Source organism: Vanellus vanellus, assembly GCF_965231255.1.
Source record: "Vanellus vanellus genome assembly, chromosome: 1".
Taxonomy (NCBI): domain Eukaryota; kingdom Metazoa; phylum Chordata; class Aves; order Charadriiformes; family Charadriidae; genus Vanellus; species Vanellus vanellus.
The window spans coordinates 117,531,751-117,551,466 of record NC_138905.1 but is presented as its reverse complement, the minus strand read 5'-3'; the positions used below and the strand labels follow the sequence as shown (position 1 = coordinate 117,551,466).

General features: G+C 42.1%; 2 protein-coding genes across 2 annotated transcripts; both read left to right on the top strand.

Moving 5' to 3' along the window:
- Positions 1-524: 524 nt before the first annotated feature.
- LOC309674368 (claudin-8-like) lies at positions 525-1,199 on the top strand (the record flags this gene model as incomplete). The annotated part of the gene is made up of 1 exon (XM_082486390.1): positions 525-1,199. The coding sequence occupies one exon, from the start codon at positions 525-527 to the stop codon at positions 1,197-1,199; it is 675 nt and encodes a 224-aa protein (XP_082342516.1).
- A 12,104-nt stretch (positions 1,200-13,303) lies between these two features.
- Positions 13,304-13,972, top strand: LOC309673405 (claudin-8-like; the record flags this gene model as incomplete). Its single annotated transcript, XM_082485171.1, has 1 exon — positions 13,304-13,972. One exon carries the CDS (start codon positions 13,304-13,306, stop codon positions 13,970-13,972), a length of 669 nt encoding a protein of 222 aa, XP_082341297.1.
- Positions 13,973-19,716: the final 5,744 nt, after the last annotated feature.

Genomic DNA, 19,716 nt, shown 5'->3' with positions numbered 1-19,716 from the left:
GCAGGATATTCTCGCTTGTTCAGTGCAACAGCTTCAGTAACTGCACCAGTGCACGCTCCAGTCTCCCTACCGAGACCAGTCCATTTCCTTAGCGCAGACAAACCTGCAGACAATAGCTGGAATTGAGGGTAGGGCTTTCTTTTCTTTTTTTTTTTTTTTTTTTTTTTAAATAAGCGACTTCAATGCAAAGCATTTTCCTCAGAAGGTACATTTATCCTAAGTGGCTCTTGCTGGTTTACACACACCCTGTCTTTTCTCTTGCTTGGGAAAGTTGTTCCACTTGATCGCTCAGTCTGCCTCTTTGAGTCAGTGGTGGCAGGGGAATTATAAAGGCGATGAAGGCGCAGCCAAGTCCCAGGTAGCCCGTGCCAGATTTAAGCTGATTTAAAGTCGTGCTGACCGACTCTGAAACTTTCTTCGCACAAGGGACAAACACTTTTGGAAAAAGTTGCTCGTTTTTTTTGCCAGCAGCGTGCTTCTGGCTCAGGGAACCTGCTGAGGTGTGCTCTCCTTCCAAAGGCAACATGGTCGGTGGAGCTTTGCAGATTGCCGGGCTGCTCGTTGGTGGCATTGGCATGATCGGGACGTTCGCTGTCACGGGCATGCCCCAATGGAGAGTGTCTGCCTTCATCGAGAACAACATCATCGTGTTTGAGACTATTTGGGAAGGCCTGTGGATGCACTGCATCAGGCAAGCCAACATCAGGATGCAGTGTAAGGTCTATGACTCCGTGCTGGCCCTCTCACCGGACCTGCAGGCATCCAGAGGGCTGATGTGCGCTGGGTCGGTGCTCTCGTTCCTCGCTTTCGTGGTTGCCATTATTGGGATGAAGTGCACACGGTGCGCGCAGAGCGGCTGGCAAGCCAAGGGCTATATTATTCTGACGGCTGGGCTCCTCTTCATCCTCTCGGGTGCCGTTGGGCTCATTCCAGTCAGCTGGGTTGCCAACAGCATCATCAGTGACTTCTACAACCCTGCGGTCAACGTGGCGCAGAAAAGGGAGCTTGGAGAGGCCCTCTACCTGGGCTGGGTTGCTGCCTTCTGCCTCATTGCTGCCGGAGCCATATTCTGTTGCTTTTTCCGCTGTTGTGAGAAAACCAGGAGCCACGGATACTCCGCACCGACCCACTACTCCACCGACAGCCAGCTTTCGCACAGGAAGGCTGAAAGCTCATACTCCAAAAGTCAGTACGTCTAGATGCCTCCTGCCTTTTCCTATTTTTTTGAAGCATTCAATCCGTCCGGATGGATTTCAGCTTCTGCACAAAAGGGCAGCAAGAAAGCTGCCTTTGCCTTCTGCCCCGTTGCGGCTGCATTTTGGAGCTGCAGTCACCCCCAGTGGGCTCTGCTGTGGCTCATGCTGCAGCACGGACAATTTTAATGCATAGAAAGGTGAATGTTTAATATTATTTTGATAGTAACTTGGAATCACTTCGGTTTGTGTGGCTTTGCTTTGGGTTGCATTTTATGTGTAAAACGGTGATAAAGGGCTTAAAGTTCCACTGTGATATGAAATTCTGGTGTATTGCAAAGAAGCGGAGAGTTAAACGGCTGGTTCTTTTTTTTTGCCTTCCTGGGAAAGAGGGAATAACAGTAAATAAGGACAAGATAATAATGGTTTAAAAGAAGAGCATTCACTAAGGGATTGATTTACTGAAGGTTTAATGGAGGGTTGCATGAAGAATTTATTCAGCAGAGGCAGGTAAACTGAAATATATGAAAAATATCCCTTATTTCAGAGAATAAACATAGCTCTATGTTCATCCTAAATATCATCTTTTTGATGAAAGTTAATATTTCTTTTGTAATCCATATAGGTCAAACTCATTCACATCCTTCTATTTAGAAGCAGCAGTATTCCCTTGCAAACCCCTCGCGGCTTACGGCGTTTTGCAATATTACACACATCACAAACACTGGGTTGGTTACTTGCCGCAGGAATCTGTGATATATATATTTTTAAATAAGGGTCTTCTGTACAATCGGACTGTTATTTTTGCTAAGACCCACTCACAACAGCGTATAGGTACAAAGAACATAAACAGTGGTAGCATTTTCTCACAGTTCACATTAAAACAAGCTAAACAATATTTTTAACAAAACGATCATGAACCCATGAGAAGCAACAATGTAAAGAAACCAACACTACTGAAAAATAAATAGTTCCATGCAAATTAATTTAACAAATGACCCAAATTAATCAATAGTAGTAATGTTTTAATAGAATTTTGTAACCAATGAAGAAGATATAATTCCAGACCCACAGAAATCGATGGAATTTTGCCTTTGAGTTAGCCGAGAACACAATTCAATTTGTGGTGCTTAACGGAGAACAACATTCTTGCTCTAGAGTTTGACTGACAGTTTAAAATATTTTATAGAAAGTTTATTATGTGATTATTAGTTCTCTAGTAAATGCCCTGGACTATTGCTACTTGAAAGTTTAGAAGCAAATTCTTCACTTCATAAGACGCAACTCTGAACAACCTAGAAGGAATCAAAATCTGCTCTAGGACTCTCTTCACGGTGTTTGTGAGATACATAGTAAGATCTGCTTGATTATGTAATTTTATTTTTCTTCCTTAGTTTTTAGCAAATTATTTCTACGTGTGTGTATCTATGTGATGTGTGTGACCTTTCTATAATATAGCGGTGTGTGGCTATATTTGCTTTGTATTTCTTCATTAACGTTTAGACACCAGCTCAGTCTCTTTTTGGGGGGGAAGAGAGTGGAGGAGCAATCCTGTCGTTAGCGGCACTTTGTGAATGCCCTACACAGAACTCATAACTAGAACAGCAGGCTTTATAACGATATCTATAAGCAAGTCACCCGCCTTGTTCAGCCCTCTAAAAGGCAGGTACAACATCTGTCTCAGAAAGCTACATGTGTATGTACCAGTGCACTGTAGTTATCCCCGCTGTCAAAACACGGAGTGACTCATGGAGTATTCATGTATGGGGCTGAGGCAAGCCTCAGTGCAAAGTGAGATACCCATGAGATGTCTGTAAAAAAGCCTGCATACATCAAACACTACTGCTACCTCGGGTCGTATTATCTGCTCCTGGTAAAGCACACACTGGCCTAGTTGTACAAACAAAAGAAGATACAAGAAGACTGTAAGAAGACTTACAAAACTGTCCACAGGACTCACAGGAACACAAATCCAATGGCTGTGAGTGGGACCCTGACGTTTTTGAAAATCTCCCTTACAGATCACCTATATGCTGCAAACAGTTCGCCTCATTATAACACACATATATTCCCCCTTATGTACCTCGCAGGCACATCCAGCCATTTCCTTTAAATTGTATCTCTCACCCGTATACTGTATCTTCAGGAGGACTGAAATGAAAGCTTCCGTTTTAAACAGAGCTGGCCTCCCCCCGCTTTGTGTGTTAAACAAACCCTGAGTGGTTTGAGCAGAGGGTCCCATCTAAGGGCGCATATCCAAGCACAAAACAAGTGCCTGAAGCAATAAAGCCTCAAATATTGTATCCTGTAATTTAGAACTCATTTCTGTGCTTACAGACAAGCGAAATTATTTGGGAAATAAGCAGTATTGCCTCCACAAATGAAACCAGGGGTGTCTAGCTTGTGCCCCTTTGCCCTGCACTTTTGGACACTTGTATGCATTCCTGCAATGCAAAATGGATGTGGAGCCTTTCCAGGTCCACCTGATGCCCTCTGTCTGTGCTGCGTAAATGAATGCACAACTCGCGGGTCAGAGGAGAGTAATGCTCGTTTAACTCGGACGAGTAAAGGTTCAAGATTTCAATCACAGCTCCGTGATTGAGCAACAGGGCTTTCATTTATAATGAGCCTCTTCTAAAATTCTCCCACTGCTGCTGTGACTGTCGTGGAGGTCTAGAGGGGAGAGCTGCCACCTGCATTACTAGGCACTGCTCTCGTTAGAGCTAGACAGCAAGGTGGGAAACACATGGGTGGCAGCAGAGCCGCAGTTTCAGGAGCTGCTTTGTGCAGGCAAAGCAGAGCCCTAACAGAGCTGGAGCATGTGTGAGCTCCTGCTTTGCGATTTTATATGAAAATGAATCATCTGACACAGGAGGTAATCACACATCTGGAAATCTGGTAAGGTCAGCTGCATATAATGGATTTGTCTGTCTCCTTAAGGTGCAGTCCTGAATAGGTGTTGTACTCCCCCATGTTTTTGAATATACATGGTGCCTATATGTGAGAGTTTAGATGTCGGCTGCTTGCTTTCTGTTCAACTCTCCAACATGACTAGTAAAGAATAATAGAAAATGGATCAGGGAGAGATTAGGAGAGGCCATATCTTGTGCCTCACAGCCAGGAAATCTCATTACTGAAATATAAAAATGGCCTTATTGCATCAGTCTGGAGATGTATGGAGATCTGCTGCTGCCACTGTCAGGGGCAGAGCAGCAGGAGACCAGTTGAACAGTTGTGCTTGGAGGCACTGTCCTCACTTCCAGCCTCCTACATTCAGGGTATTTTTGTGCTCAATGAAACAGCAGGCTTGTCTGTGATTTAAGCCCTTCATCGAACATCATAGTCAGGCCCCACACCGCAGGTACAGCAGGCTTTCTGAGCATGAGGCACGATGCACAGCTCTCCCCTCCTGATGAGCTGGAAGAAGGGCAGCACTGGGTAACTCCAGCCCTGTGAAGGTCCTGGCCAGTACCACCAGTCCCGACACAGGCATGTCCTCTATCCCAGTCTTGCCTTGCAGAACTGGGTTGAGCCCCTGAACAGAGTCCCTTGACCAACGCCTGACTCTGTTCTTCATTTTGGATGCTTCTACCCCTTGGACTTTGCCTGTGACTCTACCACAGATCAACCCCTAGGCAGCAAAGCAAGTTGAACCCTTGCCAACCATGCTGCCTCCCCACTCATCCCACTGCCCCATGGAGCTGGTGACCACAATGCTTTCCTGAAAAGTCTCAGCAAGGAACTGACACCTAAGGGATATAGGCCATTGGCAGTCCTAAATATGTGTTGCTTGAGAAACTGGGAGAAAGCTGATGCCAACTAGTTTACCCGGGTACCATCAAGAGTCCCATCAGCACCACCAGTTCCTTTCACTAGTGGGAGGTTGTCCATGTAGGGCCAAAGAGGACAAATAGGAGGAGAAGGCAATGTGAGTGGAGTTCACTCTAGAAAAGGTGATATCTACTAACTACTCCATTGCTCTTCTCAATGTAAAAATATGCCAAAATTATTCCTGAGAGACTTTTGTACAATAAAAACTTCCAGAGGTGGCTACTCTGCAGTGTCCTCAGCAATCTATCCCAGTACTTAATTATAATTTTCATTAAAAAAGGTTTTCGTGAAGCTTAAACTAAATCTCCCCACTGCAGGCTAGGGCTGCTCCATCGTTTCTTGTCCCATCAGCACCAGGCATAGAAAACAGACCACTGCTCCTTTAAAGCAGGCAGTCTTTTCCATATTTCAGGACAGTTACCATGTCACCTCTAGAACCTTTCTTGCTTAGCTTAATCATCTCTAATTCTTTCCTCATGGACACGCTTGTTAAATTTCTCCCCATATTTGTTTATCTCCTCTGGTTGTTTTTGTCTGCTCCACCTCCTTCTTTAAGTGTGATGCCTAATTCTAGGCAAAGGATCCCAGCGGAAGCCTCATCACCGCTGAGCACACTGAATATACTTATTGCAGATTATCGTAGCATGGGTAAATGACTCACAAAACCAAGCAAATACCTTCCTTGAATACATTAAATGCATTGCACTTCTATTATTCCAGGCCTCGAGATCACCAGCTTTCCCTGCGCTGTGGGACTTAACCGTTGGTAGTACATTGACCAGCTGGGTGTCTAATGCAAATTTCCTTGCTGCAGTTCCTCCTTTATTGCTAGATCCCTGAGGGTAAGAGACGAGACCCCAGAGAAATCCTTGTCTCCAACAGTAGCAGAAATCACTGTCTGGAAATAGGGACATGATAGTTCTCCTTCCAATATAGCCTTTTGTTGTTTTACTCACTTATAGATTCTGAATCCACATTATATTATTTTTACTTTTCTCCATCCCTTCAGTGTCTCTGTTAATTTCCCACTGCTGTGTCAGATGCTTTAATAAGGTCCAAAAGGATTAGATTTTCTCAACCTTTATTTTCTAGAAAATACTAGAAAACAAAACCTGAATCTATTTTTGCTAAGTCCATGCTACATTTTATTTAACTTTCCATTTACTTCTAGGTATTTATTCTTTTCTTCATAATGGATTTCAAATCATCCTATACCATTAGATTCTGACTAACAGCTTTCTAGTTGTGCACAGGGTTTTCCACCTCCCCACTCATTCCCTTGGTCCTCCAGACACACAGTATCACTCCTGGTCTGACACATATGCTAACAGTCCTTGCTGCCAGATTTGGAACTTCACATGCTGAGCTTCCTTCAGTGGAAATTACTCTCTTTCTTCAGTTTGTGCTCATAAAGATTTGGAGTTTTCTATCTACCTTGGATGCAGTGTTGTAATTCTGTCATGCTTTCCTTCTTCTAGAGCCTTGTTGTTACTTAAATTCAAAGAGGAGGAGGGCTAACTACTTGTCTTAGACTCATACTTACATAGGCGTGCCTCTTCCCTTGCTGTTCTGTATTATTTGTAGCACTTTTTTTAAATTTATTTTTTGAAAAGCCTAATTTGGATTGATTTTTATTGAGTCTCATTTTCCCCTTACATTTTCTGACCTCTTAGATGTATTTTCTTTGCTGGTTGGTTACCTTTTCTGTTCTTCTACCAAATACCCTCTCTGTGGAGTTATTCATCCAGTTGAGTATCAACCTTACCTCTACAAGTCTCTCTTTTCCTTCCTCATGGGATCCACATTCCAGATGCTTCCTAAGGAATTTTTAAGCCTCATCCACATTCACGTCCCTAAGCTGTTCAGTCTAATTGATAAAGAATATTGATCAGGATCAGAGGAATTGTTCTCCCTCAGTGCTCCAGGCACTTTGACCTCATTGGCAGTGGTCTTCCGCAGAGATATAGATCTCTCATCTTAATGATCCTTCACATATCATTTTTTTGCCTCACAATGTGATCCCTGTTCCACTCCAACATAAAAGCATCGAATTTGCTGAGGCAAATTTGCCTTTCCCTCCTCCATTTCATACTTGTTTTTAAGTCACTCTGCACACATCAGGCTGTTTTCTGTCTTTTTTCCTTTTCCTTCCCTAACTTCCAGCCCCTTAACTCCCAACACATGGTTGGTAGTAATAGTTATTAGGCATTCCTCCTTCTTCTAAAGTATCACACTCTGCTAAACTACATATTTCAGTTCTGGAATGAAAGTAGCTACTGCTTGATCATGGACAAAGAAGTTCATATTTTGACTGGCTAGATAGTATGATGCAATTAGGAACAGCTCTGGATTGTCCCTGCAGGGAAGCGGTGTGCCTGCACTGGTGAATCATTTGTGCCCTTGCAGGCTGTGGGCCGTCAGAGTGCGGAGACACATCAGCCCCAGGAAGATGCATCAACATGCAAAATTACAGTGACAGTGGTGCATCCTTGGATTCATGATGCTGGAGAGGATGTTCTGAGAGCAAGTGACAAAAATTAATTGCTTCCTGCGAAATACTCCTACTTTGGTCTCTGTGCCAGCACAAATCCAAAGCGATTTATGACTTCCAGGAAGAGGTCCTTTTGTGTGAATGTAGGAACAGCTGGTTGGCTGGGCAGGGCTTCCCTTCTCCTCCGCCTCCATTCCTCTCCCTCTATTTGAAGGGCAACGGAGGTAAACTGGGAGATGAAATCTTCCAGCTATGCAGGCCCCACAGCCAGGGGCCATGCTGCTCCTTCCTCGGGGACACCCAGCTTGCCAGCCAGGGAATATCAGCCAGGGTGTCCCAGGGAAGAGGTGAATCCCAATTCTAAGAAGTACTGGAACATCCTGGCCAGAAGCACAGAGGTTTGATAAAGGACTCTGGATTTGGGTAGCAAGGGAAAGAGGAGAGTGTGGGAGTAACGGGTGACCCTGCTGTGTGCTGAGATAACAGGTTTAGGGGTGTCATTGGGTGCACAAAGGTGAGGCTAGTGGTGGTGGAACTCATGCTGCCAGGGTTTATTTTGGAGGTGGAAATTAAGTGTAGTTAGTTACATTCAGGAGGTGGGATTTGGGAGAGGACAAAAAGTGAGGGGGCCAGGACTGGAGAGGGAGGAGCCCAAATTATGACTGAGAAAGATGGGAAAAAACCCTGTTCTTCAAAGTTTGAGACTTAATAGTTAGTTATCCACACTGCTTGGTTACTGGAAACCTAATTTGAGCGTATATTATTATGCTGTGCTCCAAACCCAATCTTTCCTGTTATTCTGAGCCTAAGAGCTTGTTTCTAACAGTATCAGGTAGTCTAATAAAAGGTATTACCGCTTTCTACAAATCTGGCCTCTCATCTATCTTTAGGCTATCACTGCCACAATATACCTTCTCCTCTTCTTTTAGTCCATCACAGTAAATCATGTAAATAAAGGAGTTCCCCCGTGCTTCGTACAGTAATAACCTAGCTGTATACCCTGCTGATAGCCCTCATGAAAACAATCAATACTGCCTTGGGAATTTTCCACTGTTATATTTCCAACAGCTTAATGTGAACTGTGCAATCATATGTCCCCCAAATATGCTTTGAGGTCCTGTCATTAAACAGCAAAGTAAGATAGCGTATTTTCTGGCAGGTTCTATTTCTATCAGGATGACTGCTCCCTGTACGCAAGTATTGAGGTGACAAATACCTTGTAAAAGCCTGAAGCGGTTTAGATGGATTAAATACTCAAAGGAGTATTTAATATTTTATTACTGTAGGGTTTTATTACACTGAACTCGAGTTCATTCGCAGTGTCCAGGAGACGAGCTTCCTCAGACATGGAATATCATTAAAAGTTTGGCGGTTTTGTCAGGCTGTGAATTTCAGGCATGCTGAGGAAGATGACGGAAAATAAATATTAGTTCTTTTCAATTCAACTGTCAGTCATGGGTTGCCTCAAAGCTAGAGGTCAGTACCCAAGTACAGTGCCTGTGATGTGTCTGGGGGAAATCCCTTTCTAAGCTACACTGAGCAGATGTTCCTCTCACTCCAAAATGTGCCACGCTTGAAGAGAAAAGGAGGGAGATGCGCCTTCATCTTTCATCATATGTGCAGCAGCAATACTAAAGTTAGCACATATAAAAAAGCCTCTGTTGGCTTCGGTCAATTTTCCCCTGAATTAAAACAGAATCAAAGTAAGCTTTTGCCTCACCAATAGGCTCAAAATACAGTCGTCAATCAAAATAACATAGAAAGTAATGGAACCATTAACTCAACTATGATTTTATTGACCAGCCCTTGTAAATAGTTGAAAACAAAGTGCTTAACCCAGCATGTAATGAATGGACTAGTGGAAGCCACAAGCAGGGAGGAACTGATGCCATTCACATGTGTTTCCAAAATAAGTGATCTGCAGACAATCCTAACCCTATTTGTTGTTAGCTTGAATCAGATTTTAGCAGATCTAGGTCTGCATGGCTTCACCCAGCACCTCTGCCCAAGGGGAGAGGATGCAGAGTGACTGCAGAGCCACAGTCTGGTGGACTCCCCATTGCTGGGCTCTGCAGGTGGTTAGGCAGCTTTGCAGCCTTACTGGGTAACCGCAGCCTCTGGGAGGTTAAGACGTTTGACTGTAACTCTTAGCAATCACTAATCTAAAGTGTGCTTTTGATAAATCTGCATATTTGCCTGGTCCAAAAATGTGACTGAACCTTAGATTTAGCTCATTAGCCCGTAGCATAACCAAACTATCTATTCTTAACGAGAGCTCATAATGAACTATGTGCATTCTAGTTGTATGTTTGTACAAGATTAAAGTCTATTTGTCTATCTATAGGTGCATGTGTATGCATAAGGACTCTAAAATTCAATGTACATAGAAGATATACAAAGAGGAATGAAACCTGCTTTCTGGAAGGCAATTAAGTGTTTACATTATTGATGCCTATAATTAATTAAGCACTGAGGATCATTGACAGGTTCTGTTAATCATGTGGACTGGAGACAGTCTACTTCCTCCTTTTCAAGGGGCATCAACATTTTAAAAACTAGGGAGGGAACAGAAGATATTGCCCCAGGAAACTATGCAAATGAACATCCTGATTTGAAGGGAAGGGAAAATGTAAATCTGAACAGAGATCCAGGGAAAGATTAGGTGTAAAGGCTACATGCTTCCTCAGTTGACTATTTTCCTCTTTGAAGGCAAATTTTGGGGTGGACATGTTTGCATAAGAACTGGTATTCTCATCTAGAGGCAGGTAAGCGTCCAAATAGCATAACAGATGGATGATACATAGAATGAGGACACTTCTAAAGTCTAGTCAGGTGTAAACGGGGTTTTCCTTTTATTTCTTCTCACCTGATACTAAAGCCGTTGTATCTGCCATGCTCACCATTTAAGCATGTATTTAATTTCTACTTTAAGAGCTGTCCGCTGTTCAGAGTGATTTTGAAATAACTCAGTCAACTAAGCATTTCTTTCTGAGAGGTGAGGTGAGCCTTTAAATGGAGACACGGCTCTTTAGGGTATACAAGGGCCTAAGAGCTCCCTCCAGGCTGATTCAACACAGGATTTTTCTGCAAAAGATCATTCTTCCAGCGATTAGCAAAGCCAGGGACTCATTGGCATTTAAGACGTTGATCAGATTTTCCAGTCCTTGTGAATTTCCAAGATATTGGTACGGTTTCTTGATTTTTTTTTTCCAACCTGTCTCCTGTAGTTCATTTTCATTTCTGAAATTTATCTTCAGGTTTCAAAACTACTGTTTATTGGTTTTCCTTTCCTGCTTCCTTTCCCTCAGGTTTCAGTAACAAGAGCCATCCTGCCGCTGAACAGTACACGCAACAGTGTAGCCTGGGTGTTCCTCTCTTACGCCCTACACCTCCACTGGATGTCACTCACCATGGGTACTACTTCCGATTAAAGGTCAAAAAAAACACTCAACCATTTAGCATTCTCTGGATGTATTGCTACACAACCAGCATATGATGCATTTTAATAGTATTTCTGGGAGCAGTTTGTCTTCTGTACAAACCATGCCCTGACTGTCACAGAGTGTGATTTTATGCATGACCTCAGTGGCTGACCCTCCCAGAGTCATGTAAGGAAAAATGATTTCAGAGCAATCCTGCTAGATAAGGCAGTCAGATAAACAGATTCAGTACATTAGGCACGGTCTGTTCTCCAGCTATGTATACCTTCAAGAGCTGGCTGGCTGAAAATATTGCACAAACAATTTTTCTGTGGAAAAAATTACATTTAAATGCTAGTTTTGAGAGGGTTTTTCCATAATAACCTGATATCCTTTTCAAAGTTAAAATAACAAATCAAAAAACAGTTTTGAAAATTCAGAGGTAAAAATGTCCTACAAGATGGATGGAGACTGCACTCCAGTTAAATAGCACAGGTCTTGTGCACGGTCTTCTTCTAAGGCAGCAGTTTCCTGCCAGAGAAAGGAGTTTCTTTTAGGTAGGTAACCATCTATGACTTCTGATTTCATCTCTACCACCTACTTCTTTGTGGCATCGAGCAAAGTGCCGTAACTTTTCTGCATCACCGGATTCTTTTTTTATGTCTGCAGAAGAGTGATGCAATATTCATCTCTCTATAAGAACAAATCTGATAATATATTTAGTTTCTAAAGGTTACATTTCACATTTTAGCTAAAGAAATTTTTTCCCTCCAGATTCCTGCTGGCACACTTGAAGGCAAAAATGAACTGCGCAGATCCCTTGGGAGTATTTTCCACATGGACCACATTATACGATATAACTTGCCTTATCTGGCACTCCTTCCTTATAGTTAGTAACTGTAGGAGGGAGGGGATTTTGTGGGCTGTGAGTGGTTTAGATGGCCAATTCACTTTTTCATGGGTTTTAGCTTTTGCTTTGAATATGTTGCGTAGGCACCTGGGGCTGTAACTAAATTAATACCGTCAAAGGCAACGTCTGATATTTCCAAACACACAGACCCCACAACACTACAATCCACAAGCAATCGAAGAATATGTCTTTCTTCAACAGCACTTTTAGAGGCCTTCATAGTCTTTAGTGGCCCAACACTTTTTTTTTACTAGCCCCTAGGTTCAAAGAGCTGGAGTAACAAGAAACACATCAATTTCAACAACACACATGAGTTGTCATCATATACTATTATCTCAAGGTAGGGAGAAGAAAGTAAAAAAACCATAATGCAGCAGTTATTCCTAAGTTGCCCAAGGCAAACCAGTCTTTGGCGTGTGTTTTTGTCCAGGCTTGTAGTTATCTGTGCAGGCTGAGATACGTGCTTGTGGGAGGGATCTCTGACTCCTTTCAAGGTGCATTGTACACTGAAAGAAAAGCTCATCCTTTTCATATTAGACGATTGCCCCCAAACCCTCCTAATGTTACCTGAAGAAGACTATTAGTATGGAACATAATGACAACACTATCCTTCTAATGGGGAGAGAGTCTCGTAGAGGCTCATTTCCTAACAGCCACCTTACTCGTGGATTCAAAAGCAGAAGCTGTGAAACTCTGCCAGCTATTTTCTTTGTCGTCCTTGTGAATTATGCAGCTGGTAGAGTAAAGCTTTGATGTTGATTGGAATACTTGACTTTCCTGTACTTGTCTAGTATCATGATTATACTTTTGTATTTGATCAAAACGAGGAATCTGCATTAAAGAGCTGCACCAAGTACCTCCTAGCTTGATTTAAAAAAAAATAATCAAATGCTTTCCCAGGGCTGTAGTGCTTAGAAAGTAAGTCCCACTCCAAGTCCAAGTTTAGCTTTTGTCATAAGAACAACTGTAATGACCTATTTTACATAATATTTTAACAGATGGAAGTTCAGACTTTCTGTACTAAATTTCAACATAGCTGCAATCTTGCAGTTAAGAAATTATTAGCCCTGCAATTAGGTACCTTTAATTGAATCCCTGACACTTACTTAATTATAGCATCACTACAGACACACTATGAGAAGCAGTAAAATCAACTATGACACACCCCTCCAAGTTTCCCATTGGCTAGAAACTTGTTCAGCTTGATGGGTAGGCGCTGTAGTCAGAGGGGATTTCAAAGCGAATAAATAGCAGGTCCTCCTAGCCAGTCAGAAATGGATTTTTACCTGTCTGAACCTCAGACTGGAGCAAGCTGCTTTTAAAAAACCCCAACAACTTGCTGCATGAGGAAACTACTGGAGAAAATATTCCTTCTCATACCTTATATTTCTTCCATGAAAAAGTGATTTTGGAAGACGTTCTAGGCTACCTCACTTGAGGTGTCTTCTTCAGAAGAAGCATGGCTTGCTGTGCATTACAAATCACTGGACTAATATTCGGAGGCGTCGGCATGGTCGGGACTTTGGCAGCCACAGTTATGCCGCAGTGGAGAGTGTCTGCCCACATTGATAGCAACATCGTGGTGTTTGAGACCACCTGGGAAGGACTGTGGATGGACTGCGTCAGTCAGCTGGGCATCAGGCTGCAGTGCAAATTCTACGACTCTGTTCTGGCTCTTCCGCAACCCTTGGAGGCGTTCAGAGCCCTCATGTGTGTTGCAGTGGTCCTGTCAATCATTTCCTTTTTGATGGCCATTGTTGGTGTGAAGTACACTCGCAGGACGAAGGACAATCCCCAGGGCATCAGTATCTTCATACTGGTAGCTGGAATCGCCTTTCTCCTGACGGGCATCCTCGTTCTGATCCCCGTGTCCTGGACTGGAGGTAGCATCATTCGCAACTTCTATGATCCGAAAGTCCCTACTCCACTGAAACGAGAACTAGGAGCTGCTCTCTACGTGGGCTGGGTGAGCGCTGGACTTCTCATCGTTGCAGGAGCAATGTACTGTGGCTTCTGGTGCTGGGCTCATACATCTTCAAAATCCAGGTATCCATCGCTTTCCCGTCACAGGTTGCACAAACCTGACATTGCAGGGGAGCCGTCGCCAAGCGTGCATGCCTATGTGTAGTTGCTACATGTGATCTTTCTGCTTAGCGTGTTGATATGTAGTGATTGACTTCAGTGTCTAATTAAACTCGTTTGGAACTCAAGTCTAATTAAACTCAAGTCAGCTTAAAGTCTGTAAAGGAGGAGCAGTTTTGTTCATTTCCTGTTTGCTGTTGACATATATATCTGCTCTCTAACATGCTTACGGGAAATGTTATTACATGGGCATTATGTTAGAGCACACTCAGAAGAAAAATCTCACCATTTTATGGGAATGAAGCATGTCATGGGAACAGCAGCAGCCAGGACTCTCTCAGCGAAGATGAACAGCATATGGTCGGGTTGGAAGGAAGGCAGCTGCTGTGCAATAGCACCATTGCCCTCCCCTAGACCCATGATGCGCAAAGGAAGCGGTGCATTTTACTCTGAGGCAAAGTCGTCACAAGGACTGCTCTAGGACAGTGGTGAGAAGCATGGAGCTAGCAGCAAGGCTGAAGCAGCCGCTGACTGAGCAGAGAAGCCACCAGCAATCTAACTTCCAATACTGACACACAAAGGTTCATGCTCTCCCATCAGAGGCTTCTATGATTGACTATGGATTTCATCAATAGTGGGAGTTGATGTATCCTTCTTATCTCTTCTGAAGGGCACAGAATCCAGCTCATGGAATAATAAAAATTTTAATCACTTCACCAGACTTTGCCATGAATGTATTAGCTTTCTGTTGCTTGCTACCTCTCGTCTTTTATGACTTCTCCTTTTCTATAGGTAGCACCTCTTCTTCTATAAAATTCAGAACAGACCATCTGTCTTTATGCACTTTAAAGAATCGTGCTAATATAAAGTATAATTATACAAGCCAGGCAATGTAAACGTGTAATCCCCACTTGCCCGTTGAAGGATCAAGAGTTCCTGCCTACATCTTCCTTCACACCCACAAAATCCAAGCCCTGATCTTGTTTGAAGCTTTGTGTTCACAAGACTTATTTTCAAATGTAGACTGAGTAGCCTGATGCCTATCTGTCCATTGTGCAGAATTCAACCGTATTTGTACTTGTGCAGTTTTTCTTCCACACCTGAAAACTTGGAACCTGCTTTTGACAGTATGCATGTCACAATGTTGATAAGTGACCAAAAAAGGTTCAGTTCAAAAGAGTTTTTCTAGTTCTTTATGCAGAAATAATGGATAGTACTATTTTATTGATAATTTTATGACACAGGTACTAAATTTGACTCTTTTCTGTGTCTGTGACTGGTATCTGATAAAAGTGACTTTTTTGAATTGAGCAGAGCAATGCCTCTATATATTCATTTGAGTGTTCAATTTGAAGCAGAACATGGAAAGCTGCATTTAATTAAACTAGCCTTTTATTAACTTGACTTCAGATGTACCTAAATGAAACAGTGCCGTTGAACATGGATATTCATTACATATATTAGCTTACATTTAAGACAACCAGCTCAGATCTTTTACTGGGAATTTTGTAGTCACCAGAAAACAGGTTTAATGTATGCTGCTCATCACTTGAGCAGTCAAATCAGCACTTACGAGTTTCAGATGAGCTTTTAAGAGAACACTTGTAAGTAGGTTTTCTAGTACTAAACCATTTAATTTTTATGTTGTCTTGTATCTGCTGATGCCTGTCACAGTAGCTGTCTTTGGGTCAGATGGCTCATTTCAGTGGGGTCGTACTTTTGACTTTGCTAATAATTTACACTACCCTGGGGCCCTCCACCTATTATTTTATTGTATTTATGTCCTGTAATACATATTTTGTTTAATAAGTAACTATTTGGTAAGCCAGAATTGTACTTTTTAGATTCATTTAGATATGACATTTGTGATTAACAAAGCAGAGGACGAAGACATATGCAATGCAAATTTGATACATATTTATATGTAGGTAATGGATTTAAATGATGACGTATGCAACGTAATGCAACTTTATGCAGATACAGGTGCTTAGGAAGTAATTAAGTGCAGTCTTCTATAACGTTAATTAAAGGATCCTGAATGCTTTCACTATCGGTGGGTTCATCTAGAAATCAAATTTGAACTGGGTGTGCCTTTTACAGTAGTAACTTTATTTTCAGAGTTGAAAGATAAAACTGCTTTATTTGAGCATTTAACATTCATTTCAAAGAAAACCTAAGCCTTTTACATCTAACATTAACACTCGATGGCTGCATATTCCTCCATTTTTCTCTTTTACCAGTTGATCAAAAGGTGAGATCAAACAAAATCTCCAAGCTCAGACAACCCTCCACTTGAGTGTGGGTTTGGAACCTGACCTTGATTCCAAGCGTACAGCTAGGCTGGGCTGCTCTTTGAACATCTGGGGTTTTATGGACACAAATGGCAGTTTCTGGTAATGTGATTTAGCACTTTAGACTCACCCAAATATGCTTAAGAGTCTGTGACACTAAAATTTCCGAATTTGACACAGGAACAAATTTCTCATGGGAAGATAATTTGTAAGCGATGTAACACAGTGGTTAACCTTCTCGTTTTGAAGAGAACCGAAATTCCTTTTTTTGTGGATTCTGGATTCTGGTGGGGAAAACACCATGAAGATGATTACTAGATATTTTACTTCCGTATGCAAGGAATGCATTTGGCTGACTACACTGTATGGGTGCATTTACACCTGCTAAGGGAGACAGGGTTTTTCCTTCTTCCCTTTCCCCTGTTCAAAACCTGTGATGCTCAGAATTGGCTAGTTGGAAGCTGCAGTTTGGAGGTATGAATAAGAAAAGAAAGTTTTAAGGGCTTTAATGAAAAACTGTGCTTGAGCTTTGACAATAAACTTCTGCTGTTCATGAATTTTCTGAGGGTCACAGGAAGAGCTCGGTTTGAGGAGAGTGATGGAGGAGCTTACACAGGTCTCTAGTGCCCGAGGCCGCACCTTCTACCTCTGCCTGCTGCTCCAGGAGAGCTCCAGCCCCTTCTGGATTATATCCAGCCAGACCCAGTCTCAGGTAACCCCGAGTATCTGAGGCCCTTAGAGCTTATTTAGATGGCTGACCATGTCCTTCCCAAGTGAGATAGGTGAGGAGAGGATGCTCAGGAACATGTGTACTGCAGCAAAGACATTTAGGGAAAGAGGACCCTCTTCTCTCCAGGGTGCAGGAGGGCCATGGAAACAGAGCATTGGTTACACACTACATGACGGAGGACCAAGAGGAAGTAGGGTGTGAATAATTGCTATTGACTAGACTTTTCTCTCAGAAGAAAAGGCCTGACATGCGGGTGTCATTTGATGTGGATGGGCCTGGGATTACTAAAATATTATGTCAGGTTTTCATGTGCTGGAGCTCTGCTTTCATTGAGGAGCGGAGGTGGTAAATTTGCTTTAGTGGAACTAGGTTCACGTTCCTCTAGGCACAACTGTCAGAAACTTCAGGCCTGCTGTATTTGTTAATAAGAGCTGATTAAATATTGTGGTTAAATATCTAGTTTAACATCCTGATGCTATCATATACTTTAATATTTTGTGATTGCAGAACAAAATGACTTTGGAAATAAATGTGAATAGCTGAGATTTTGCTATGTATTTGAAATAAATGTATGAACCCTTCAGTTTGTTTTTGGTTTGGTTTGGTTTGTTTTTTTTTTTTTTTTACAATTTTATTGTTGTTTCTTTTTTATATTAAAGTGAATGAATGTATTTCCCCATTGCCAGGGAAAGACAGCTTCAGTATTTTCGTAATGTCCTTTTCTGATTCAGTCTTGGTTTTTACATTATGCTTTGGGTTTTGCTAGATAATAAACAAAGTGCGTCTGATTCCTTGGGAAATAAAACACACAAAACTGATTTAGTGGTGAGTTCTAAGACTCTCTTATAAGAAGTTTCCTGAAGCAAATCGATATTTCAAAAGCTGGTCCCGAAATGTATATTCATCTCTGAGATGAAAAGAAAAGATTCCGGAGCAAATAATCCACCATTAAGATGCAGCCAAGGGAATATATTTATGGCAAAAATGATGGCTTAGCAAAACATTTCATTATAACAGAAAGATGAATCAGACAGGTTTTGAGACAAATAAATGCATGCAGTCATGAGTCCTGATATACAGAGACAAAGCTGTGTGAGGGACATTAAGACTAAATAAGTTTGTGTTAAAAAATGTTACCACTCTCCTGAAAATCAGTGTGAGGACTCACAAAGTCAGAAATGGGAGCTTGATTGTGTCCTTCTGATTGACTGTAACCATCCTTTTGAAAAAGTCACAAGAGGTCTTTTCAGGGAGTCCTACGTCATCTTTGAAAACTGGGACAGAGCTGACCCACCAAATAAACAATTCCTTTCCTTTGTATCTGGTGCGGGAATGCTCATTGACTTACACATTTTGCTTTCCTGATTTGAGTCTCAGAGTCTGAGTAAGACTAACTTGACATTTTTTAACTACTTTAAGAAACAAAGAGTAAAAGAAAAGAAATACCCTGGTAAGTGTTGGACATTTTTAGCTGAAGACGTCTGTGTCAGTGCTTCTTGCGTTCAGTTGCGACTCACAGAAAATATTCTGGCTGTCAATGAGGACAAACAAAAAATATTCAAAAGCACAAAGATTTCATTTTTAGCAACATCAAGGAACAGAACTGGCTAGGGAAAGGGTTGTGACAGCAGCATTAACGAGTCATGTACACCTGCAGAGCCAGCATCTGATAGTCTGTTCTGTTCTGCAGATCAGAATGGATTGCAGCTGGTCTGTCCTCAGTGACAATATCGCCAATTGCATCCTTTTAAAACAATTAAAGGAAAAAGGGAGAAAATTATATTGAACTCAGCTGTTTGTACCAGAAAAGCAGAACACACAAGGTTACCTGAGATTCTTATCTCTACACTGCCAGCCGTTTAAAAATGAGTGAGTGAGCTAATTTTACCATTAGGCTTTTTATTCGTTTATCTGGTCATTTGCCTGTCTCTCCTAAAAGGCTTCTCACTTAAATGTGTCTTCTCACTTAAATGTGTCTTCTCACTTAAATGTGTCATCACCTGAACAGTGTGAGATTTTGAGGCATCGTAGAAAAGTAAACTACACTGTGCTTCTACTCTTACCAGCCTGTTCAAGTAGCGAGCCCACCAGCACGCGTGGGCTGACGCAGAGGCTCTGTACCAGTGACACTGCTCGTCAAAGGGCCTCCTGTATGTGAGCCCTGCAAACCAGGACAAGTCTTGCTGGTAAGATGAGTTTTAAGAAGCACTGTCATTTTAATCAAGGATTCTGGATCTGTCTGTTATCCAGGAGTGCAAACCACTCAAGTTGTAATGATTGCTGCGGTGACAAGGGAAGGAAAGCTAGAGAATCTGGATACAGCTCTATGCTCTGAGGAGGGAACTGACAGAATCACCCCAAGATGTTTGCACTAGTTATTGTTCATCCTAAAGCATGTACACGTCCCTTGCCCCAGTGATTTCCAAGCAAACACTACCTGTGTGTCAATCACGAGAGATGAATTTATCATGCAGATCCCTTCAGCATTCCCTTTTTTTATTTAAACATCTCTCTTCATCTAAACAACAACAAAAAAAGAGCTCACAACAATTTAACTGACAAATCCAACACCTTTGTGCAAAAAAGGCGCTTCAAAAATAGAAACCACAGACCCATCAAGTTCCGTTCCATGCGTCAGTCAAACAGAATAATACATTAAGCTTGCTAAATCTCTGTTGCCCACTTCTGCTATGGACCTTAATCTGTGGTCTTTGTCTCAGTTACTGTGAAGCAGTCCCTGATTGCCAAATGACAAAGATGATGAGTACA